The 10,079-nt window shown below is 34.4% G+C and overlaps 1 protein-coding gene across 2 annotated transcripts; it reads right to left on the bottom strand.

Annotated features, from left to right (window-relative positions):
• Window positions 994-10,079, bottom strand: LOC107609056 (E3 ubiquitin-protein ligase BRE1-like 2; the record flags this gene model as incomplete). 2 transcript variants are annotated; one of them, XM_016310887.2, is given in 21 exon segments in its annotated part: window positions 994-1,377; window positions 1,485-1,647; window positions 1,955-2,157; window positions 2,256-2,393; window positions 2,948-3,034; window positions 3,120-3,192; window positions 4,081-4,275; window positions 4,685-4,761; window positions 4,942-5,013; window positions 5,551-5,711; window positions 5,794-5,980; window positions 6,093-6,212; window positions 6,325-6,408; window positions 6,486-6,569; window positions 6,571-6,616; window positions 8,073-8,240; window positions 8,396-8,626; window positions 8,694-8,781; window positions 8,988-9,149; window positions 9,772-9,886; window positions 10,047-10,079. In XM_016310887.2, coding segments are annotated over 20 exon segments (2,570 nt in total), but the record flags the coding sequence as incomplete, so codon positions are not given.

Raw genomic sequence — 10,079 nt, 5'->3', positions numbered from 1 at the left:
ATTGCGCTGGTACTTGGTAGAATAGTTAAGAAATTTTTACATGACAATAAATGCTAGGACACCAAGTTCAGAATAACTTTTTTATTTTTAATATTTGATTAACAATGGTATTTTTTTAAATTGTGATCTACTATGGTATTTTTTTAAAATGTAGGATGATTTAATGTACGGAATATCCGATTTTTAAGAGGTACAGAAATCGGATCGTTCAATTTGTGTTGAAAAAATTAAAAAAATTGGAGTAACAGTCCGATTTGTGTACTCCAAATTTTTTTAATCCGATTTGTGTACTCCAAATTTTTTTAATTTTTTCAACACAAATCGTTGTGTCTGATTTGTGTACTCCAAACTTTTAAAATTTTTTAAATACAAATCGAAAGGTCTAATTTGTGTACCTCTCATAGTTTTAAAAAATACCCAAAATTATCATATTAAAGTATAACATTCGTTCTACTTCTATATCCAAATTTTTTAGCCGTCCAAAATGAAGCTCAATGAGTGAATCGCCAAAATATACAAGGGTGGTTATAACTAAATTCTCATTGTGATTTCTAAGATTCACAATTTTTAATATTTAGTTTCTTAAATTCAAAATTGACAGTTTTTAGAATTTAGTTTTAAATACTATATTGTTTTTAGACCCTTTTTAGTATTGAGTCAGTGAACAAAATATTAAGTTGGTTCTAATTTATCGATATCATTTTTGTTTTGTTTAAACATTAAAATAAAACAATGTTATTTAGCTCTGTCTAGCAAGATAGGTCAAAACTAGCTTAGCATTTCATTCGTTAACTAAAATGAAATGAATTGTTCTTATTTATTTGTAGTGTTGCAATATCAATTATAACAGAAGCTATCATTTAAAAATATTTTGTTTTATCTTGATTTTTATGGTTATGCTTATTCATCAGGATGATTGATAACTATTGTTTGAAGTAAAAAGAAGCTAATTTCAATTTATTTTCATTGTCATTAATTGTGTATATTAACGGATTTTACACAAGATAGTAACCTTGCCATTGTGCCAATATTATAAGTCTTGAACCACGAATGAGATATTTGTTGAAGCACGATCCATGGTTTGTAATTATTTCCTCGATTCTTTTTTGTGTCACCGTGATAATTTGGTAATCCTTTGAATCAACAATGACAGAGAAAAAAGAACGAGCAAGTAGTAACTAGTAACTAAGTACCAATACCAACAACAGTGATCAATAAGTTATACAAGGTACACTAACATGAGTCTCATATTTTAACAAAGCGAACATCACTTTGTCCAAATGCTGTTCCACATGCAGGGCACTTGCGGTGCCTGAGCTCTAGATTTCTTTGTATGCATGGATTGCAGAACAGATGATAGCATTTGACAATCACCACCTGTGAAAAAATCCAAATCAAGCTCTTATATTTTGCTGGTGCAACAAATTTTCTTTAATATGTCCTCAAAAGGTTTAAATCAATGCAAGTTCAAGAAGAGGTGTTACCTCCTTTGGCCGATCAGAACAGACTGTGCACTTAATCATGTTCTTACAGATCTTTATTTCTGCTTCGAGCTTTTGTATTGCGGTTTCACCCGTTTCAGAACTCAGCTCGGCGATTTGCCTGTTCACTTCCCTGAGTTCTTCCTCGAGCTTCATCCGTGAACTCCTGCATGACTTGATAGGATCAATTTCAGTTGAGCCCAAATTCAGAGTACATTTCACAGCAATGGAGTACTTTGATAGATTAGCCAAACTTTTTGCTTTTTCTATTTAGTTTTATTTATACTAATAAGCTTGCAGATTTTCATGAGCTACTAGGTTGATTTGATGCAAACTAAGCAACCTGGGAAGCTAAACCAAATACCAAGATTCATAAGCTCCAACACTACTTTTGCAATCGATTAGTTTTACTGAATTCCTCACCATGTCAAATTCATCAATTTCACAAACACAGAGAATTGAGAGAAATGCACCTTTCACTTTCTAATTCCATTTCAACTGCTGCCACATCTTTCTGTATTTGGTCGTATTCTTTCTCTGAAGAGGAAAGGGCAGACTTCAGCCACTTTAACTCCTTCTCAGCATCAGCCAATTCCCACTTGGCAAATTCCAGAGTGACATGAAGGTTTTTTTCCTCCTGATTACATTTGATGCCTTCTGATAGAACAGCCTTCATCTGCATGATTCAAATTATTGTATATGACAGAAAGCACTGGTAAAGTTGTACAAATAGAATAGAAAATTAAAAAGTATTGGCGAGCAAAGGAGGTTGACCTGTTCCTCAACGTGTGCAATCCTCATTTTTGAGGCATCAATTAAAGAGTTAATTTGTTGAAGTTGCTTTGCCAAGGCCTGCTTCTCAGCCACTAAAGAACTGTGTACTTGTTTTGTCTTCACACTTTCTGATACAAGCTGCATTGAAGTTTGTAATATGATCAAAACATGGCCAATCTAACCAAAAATGGAATTATTTAAGTAAAGAGCAAATACACCAATTTTCAGAAAATATCACAATTTTCCAGAAATTTAAGTCCCGCTTCGCAACAAGACTGTCTTTGCTAAAACCAAATTGTATCCCCAAAAAGAAACATGGTGGCTAATGAATTATTTTTGTCCAAGTATTTTATTTTGTCCAAGTCAATTATTAGTTATTACAAATTATTAGGCTGTTACAGATGTAGGCCGGCATATCAGTTTATATAATTCAACTTTAGTTTGATACAAGTAAGAAGACTTTCCTTTGTATCAACCAAACAAACAAATATTTCTAATATATTCCTTATCCAAGAAATCAAGAGATAATTTTAATCTATTAACTAACAAGACAAAGCATCAATTTCATTAGTGTCATTAGCAAAAGCCTAGATAATAAGCTAAGCGTTATTGGAGCCTGGAGTAGTGCAACAGAAAAGATGGCAGGGGCCATAGTAAGCCAGCATTTAGTAAAGGGTAACAATAAGAGATACCTTGATATTATAGTCATCCCTCTCAGTCACCTGCTTCATCAGATGTTGGTTCTGTGTCTGCATATCTTCATATGCTTGACCAATAGTCTGGATTAAAGCAAACAATCATTTGAAAAGAAAAGTGTAAGACCATACTTTTGCAGTTCATTCAGTACGGGGGAAGGAAAGTGACCTCGATTTCAGATATATATGCCTCTGCCTCAGCCTCTTTCACTTTAATAGCCTCGGTCAGCTCCAAAATATCTCTGAATCAAAACAGATTAAGCACGGAGACAAGTATCAGCAGATTAATAAACAATGGTAGTTTCTGAACATATTGAATATCAAGATCATTTAAATTAAAAAATAAGAGAGGGAAATGGGATTTGCAAATGCAGTTAGGGCATCAAACAAACTGGAAAAAAAAAATCAACATAAAAATTAATTACTTTTCCCCAATAAGTGTGACAACCTTTGGCAATTATATATCACTACAGATAGGACACAATGGCATCATTTTATCTATGTAGCCAATCCCACCTTCCAGGATAAGACTTTGTTGTTGTTGTTATATGTTGAGAGATTTATCATCAAATATTAATTTAAAATATTCATCACACACAAGGTTACAATTAGCTCAATGGAACCATTAATCCTCCACCCTTTTCTGTCAGAACCATATGACTACAAATATAGTGGTTCTACCAATCTAATGTTTACCTTCATTTGGGTTAATAAGGAAGAAGATCAAAAAACAAACACACACCATCAATTTTTTAAAAGGTTTAATTACTCTGTTGGTCCCTATAATTTCGTGAAATTTTCAATTAGATCCCTATACTTTTTTTCTTTTTAATTGGGTCCCTGCACCAATTTTTTTTTCTTCAATTAAGTCCCTCTTAGTAGTAATTGGCTTAATTTTATAGGGACCCAACTAAAAAAAAAAAGAATTGGTACAGGGACCTAAATAAAAGGAAAAAAAAAAGTGTAGGGACCCAATTAAAAAAAAAATTTGGTGCAAGGACTCAATTAAAAGAAAAAAAAGTATAGGGACCTAATTGAAAATTTTGCGAAACTATAGGGACCAACAGAGTAATTAAACCTTTTTAAAACAGCAAATCAAAATTACTGTAGGAGCATACGTAAACACAAACCTTTCAGCTGCATCCAGCTTGGCTCTTAAGTCCTCTATTTCAGCTTCTGCAGCAGCAAGCCTTTGTTCACAAGCTTCTTCAGCTTCATTAGCAGCTTTTACTCTTAACTCAAGACTATGTTCATCTAAAGCATTTTTCAGCATTTCAGCTTGAGAGTGGGCTTTATTTTCAGATTCTCTAATTTCTGCCAGAGTACTGAAATCCATGTTTTACAGCATATAAAGATCAAATACAATGTAGACAGAAGAGAACAAATGTTAGATTTAAAAAAAAAAAAAGAAAGAAAAAAAAAACAAAACAAACAAAAAAAACAAAAACAGAAGTCCCTATTCAGTTGCCAACTACAGCTAAAGGCTTAAGAAAAAATTCAATGTAATAGGAAAATATTAAAAAAGTTGGGCACCATCGATGGAATAATGTGAGAGAGAGACAATTTTCCTCAACACTTTCATAGCCCGGATTGTTAAGACAATTGAAACAAATCTAAATATTAAATGTTCCATTACATATTTATCAGCATTTACTTTAAAGTAGGAAGGTTTCCACCTAAAGTTTAACTACACAAGACTATTTCCAAAATCTTAGCAACCTCAAATCAGCATACCTTTTATCATAATTCTCTTGTCCATGCATTTCCAGAATGAATTCCAACTCTAGTTTCTCCTTCTGTAACTTTTCAATCTGATATCATTACATGATTTTGAAGATGAGTCATACTCGTAGACAACATAAAAAATATTCACGATTAACAGGCAAATAGTGTTAAAAAAGTAATACAAAAAAAAACGTATACAGAGTAGGACAAACATGGATTAACATAAGAACAAAAATGTATACAGATTAAGACAAATGTAAACTCACCAATGCTCTTAAAGACTTAATTTCCAAATCCTGTTCAGTACATTTGTTTGCAAGGCTGCTAACTTCGCTTGTCTGCTTCAAAAGAAGGGCATTAATAAACCTTGATGCAGAAAAGGTTTGTTCTGTGTGTATCTAGGGGGAATAAATTCTGCCTTTAAACTTGGTCTGCTCAATCCAACATGATTTCTTAAGTCCTTAAATTAAATTGCATACTTAGATTTAAATCAACAAAATCACTGGCACCAAATTGGAATATTCCCATTCACTTTCTACAGTTTAACATGCATACAGGACTAGGTCAGTTTCATAAAAAAATTGAAAATTGGAATGTTCTCATAAACAATTCTAATTGTTCTAATATTGTTGGTGTTAAAACAATTAGATTTATGTGGAACAAACTCAACCCCGAAATCTAAATAGGAGAGGGTTGCCAAGCTCCTAGCTATTTAGGCCTTATCTATGGGTGATATGAGGACTCTAACAAGAACAATTGACAACTTTGCATGAAACCCCAATCTCTACTAAAAGTAACTAGATAAATTTACGTATAAGTCCTCCAGAAAAGAAAAGGAAACACCAATAAATATCATATCAGTTTGTGAGAAGAACCTTCCCACTCAACACAGCTCTTAGTGAATGAGCTTTCTCGCGTAACGATACCGCCTCATGAGCTGCATCCTTCCATCGCTTGACCTGAGCTTCCATCATTCCCATTTCTTTGGACAAAGCTGAAGCCATCACACGAAACTCGGATTTGATATCTTTTCTCCCTGAAACATGTAGTATTGTGAGAATCTAATAATCCAATTATATGCACTGCAAGTCTAAACATAGAACATGTGATATGCAGACCAGTATCTTGTATAGCCTCTTCCATCTTAATTTCAAGATCATTCTTTTCAATAGTACACTTCTGCAACTGAACCTCCAGCTCTTCAATCCTGGAATCTGAACAGTCAATGGCATGCCTTGCAGTATCAACAGACTCCAATTTGGAGTTCAGCTCCTTCTCCCATTTTGTGACATGGACACTTCCCGCCTGATGTTTCATTTGAGGTGGAAAATCATAAAAGGGGGAACAACATATAAACATTTACAACCATATGGTTCTTATAATACATCTAATTAAAAAGGGGGAAATCATTCTTAACCTGCAGAGACTCTACCAACATCTTATACCGAGCTAACTCAGCAATCCAATGTTGAAGTTGATCATTCGTCAATGAATATATTCTGGAAGTGCGTATATACTTGTCATCGTTCAGTTCATTCTGAAATAAATATGCAGGAGAAACAACTTTTACATAGAACTCTAAAGTTAAAGCATCTCAAACTATTCAAGAATATATGACAAATTATCTTGGATAATCCGAACTTACGAACCTGAAAATCTTGGAATTGCTTTGTCAAGGTTTCATTTTCTTCGTGTGCCTCTTGAAGCTCAGTAAGACGATCAGCATTCAGTATCTATGACATTAAATAAGCAAACTTCTCATTAGATGAAGAAAGGAACAACATAAGAAAAGGAAATCATATGACAAAACCTTTGCTTCCTCAATTGAATCCTTCAGCTCACGCAAACTCATAGTCCTGTCTGTGGGTTTTTCAGGAGACAAGTTTCCGTTAACNTTTCTTCTACTCTCTTCAAGTCCAGTTATGCTCTCTTCAAGGTCACCTTTCAGTTTGAAAATAAGACACACTCAAGACATAACATACAAAACCATTAAACAGGAGAACCAATCACATACTTCCTCAATTTAACTGCAAAGTTCTATAAATACATCTCTGCATAAATCTAAGACATCAGTGCATAGAACTATTGAACGCCTAAACTACCAGCGTGTTAGACCTCGTGGTTTCAAATCTTAGTTTTATCCTTACTTAAAATGTTAAAATATGTATTAGCCAACAGAGATCGAATCTGAATGGGTGTTCAATTTATCTACCCCTTATCAACCTTTTAAGTAGAGAGAACCCTACATTTCTTACTTGTCACATATCACATAATAATAATAACAACAACAACAACAACTACAACTACCAAAGGCTGCTGGTACGTTACACACCAGAAGATTGACTGACCAACCTGTCGTCGTGTACACGCAGCCAACCAGAAGCCGCGCCGCCACTAGAAGTTTGCAACCCTAGATGTATATGTCGGATGCTAACTGATTTTGATGTACTTTTATTACCTAATTTTTGTTTTGTTAATGATTTGATTTTATATGCTGATTTATAGGCATTTTTCCTAATAAATATTTACATCACTTCAATGTTCTGGCCATGCCACCTCACCACACACAAGAGTTGCATCAACCTAGTTTTCACTTTCGAAATCCCTTCCCTTTCCAAGCCAACCCCACAATTTTATTTTCATTCCATTAATGGAAAAGCAAGCAAACTACCTTGTTAGACTTAACATTTTATTTATCGTGTGCGAAATAAACATTATTCTAAAGAGTGTTAAATATAAAAATCATTCATGTTCTATCGCTTAACAATTTAGGCTTTTTAGAGAATAATTCAGAAGGTGATAAAAAGCCTCTATGAGCAAGTGGTCTAGAGTTAGACCTTTGGCACCACCATTCTTAGATAAAAGGTTGATATTCAGCACAAGATAAAGTGGGTTTGAACACTGCCCACACGCATCAAGCTTGGGGGACAATAGCATGAGGGGTATAAATCTATTGTGTTGCCTTTCAGAAAGATGGTTCACGATTAAAAAAATAAAACTCAAAGGACCAAATTCAGGTTTACACATATGCCATATATCAATACCACTCATCATTGGCAACAACTAAACTTTGTCCAACTAGGTGAAATTAGTTGCATAGATCAAATGACGCAAAAGTGCCCTATCATAAGCCGTATCAGAGTTTAAACCATTTATTTGCAAATCTAACTTTCATATATTAATATAACTAACTAAAAAGGTGCCATTAACAAAAGGAACCTCCCTATGTTCCACAATGGTGAAAACTATTATTTTTTCTTTTTTTAGCCAAACAGAAAAAGGCGATCTTTTGCTGAAAAATACGTCCAAATGCACCCTAAAAAGACAGATGTATAATAATAGACTTCACAGTAACTGAAGAAGTTAAAACCAAACACAAAATGAAAAACATCAAAACCTGCAAGGCGTTTAACTTCAGACTGATCTTGTAAGCACCAACTGATATAACTTTGAATTCCAATAGTATACTCTTTATGTGAATCGTTGAGAGCATTAATGATTTCACGTAAATTACTTTCCTCTTCTTTCATCATGTCATCAATCTGAGACATCTGAATTATAGCATCTGAAAACCAGCAATGAGTAAACATTAACAGATCATTTATACAAATTTTCTCTTAAATTCCTAAATCAATTATATCTGGAAGAGAAATAAAGATTCAATCGTTAAAAAGAAAAATAAATAAATAAACATTTGGATGCATATCAAATGTTTTTTACCTTCTGAAGATAACTCGCCATGCAAAACCTGGGCTATACTGTCAATTCTTTCCATCTGAGCCTCCATGGTATCTTGAAGGAGTTTCAACAACTCTAACGTAGATGACCGGCGTAAAGCAAGGCTTTCTTCAACATAATTAATTCTCTCACCAATACTGTTTCCATCAACAGAATCTTTCTGGATCAATCTACACAGAAATATATCCTCTGCAGGGCATGAAGGAAGTGAACCTAGAGAGATTAACTCATGTCAGTCCCTTGAAATTTCTTCATACAACAAGAAAAATGTGTGGGGTACCTCGACGGTTATTATGGTAATCTAGTGTTTGTAATGCATCTTTGCTTCTACCAGCTCGTACACCAAGAAGAGTCAGATCATCAGACAACTAGAGGAAAAAAATTATGAAGTTAGCCCAATGTGCATATGCTAGAGGAATATCGCAAAAAGTGCCTTGCCATTCCCCCCTCCCTTACATGGCCAGCAGAACATGCCCTATCTTCTATGGAAGCATTAATTTCAAAAGGCGAAAGAAAAATAAAACTGACTAAATAGGATGAACAATAGAGTGGAAGCATAACAATAAGGAATAACCTGAATCCAACATTGGTTCACTGCAATTAACAAATCGTCATGGGTATTTTGCCGCTCTTTTAACTCTCTAATTTTTTCTTCAAGGTCATGCAAAGCACGCTTTTGGATGTCAATCTTTTGAACGAGCTGCTGGTTCTGTGCTTGTAAGACTCCAGCATCAGCCTGTATAAAAAGCACAATGATTTCCCATTAAGCAAGAAAAACTCGAAAACTATTCACAACAAACCCAAAAATTAGAGTCCCAATATCCTATTGCCACAGATAGAGTTGTCATTACACGGAACAAGAAACAAGGCAGCGTTTTAACCTCTAAAAATCTTACCAGTAACCTCAAATTCCATAAACTGCATAGCAGATACATATGTTCAAATATCAATGATACCTTTCAAATATCAATGACTTGAAATATCCCTCTCACAAAGATCAAGCATAACAAGATTGTTCAATTTTGAATCCCAAAACTCCATCATCCAATTAAAAATTACACAAAAAAACACAACACATAAGACACTTCACCTTGTTACTAGTCTTTCAGCCCTACCCTGCAGCAAGTTAGTATCAAACACAATCAAATTCACCATCCCTTTGTCCCAAAGATCACAACTTGACCATAAAACAAAATCCCTCAGCATCAAACAGCTCTAAGAACTCAATATCACACTAAATACAATGTAAAACACTGAAATTCAGAATCAGACTATCAAACACACAGACATAAAAACAAACACAGAGTGTGCATACAAAACACAGAGAGAATATGTAGAGAGAGAGGAAAAGGGGTTACGGTTTTGTTGTTCGATGGAGAGTTTCGCGCCACGCGAGAAGAAACGGAAGTGAGGTGAGGCCTCTTCTTTTCGGGTTCGTTGTGGTCTGAGTTTTCCATTTGGTTTTAACGATTTCTGAGATTCTCAACAAAAACCCAACACACATCATTAGGAGGAAGAAAAACAACACAGAATCATGGCTTCCTATCAAGTTCGTTCTTTTGAGGAATAAAGAAGACATCAAAACGGAGACACAGAACAGAAATGAGAAAACACAGCACCAAAATACACTCACTCAGAAGAAAGCGGTTCCACACTGTTCAGCTCT

The sequence above is a fragment of the Arachis ipaensis genome, chromosome B07, assembly GCF_000816755.2.
Source record: "Arachis ipaensis cultivar K30076 chromosome B07, Araip1.1, whole genome shotgun sequence".
NCBI classification, from domain to species: domain Eukaryota; kingdom Viridiplantae; phylum Streptophyta; class Magnoliopsida; order Fabales; family Fabaceae; genus Arachis; species Arachis ipaensis.
Note: the sequence above shows the minus strand (reverse complement) of the source record. Positions and strands in the feature narration are given on the sequence as shown.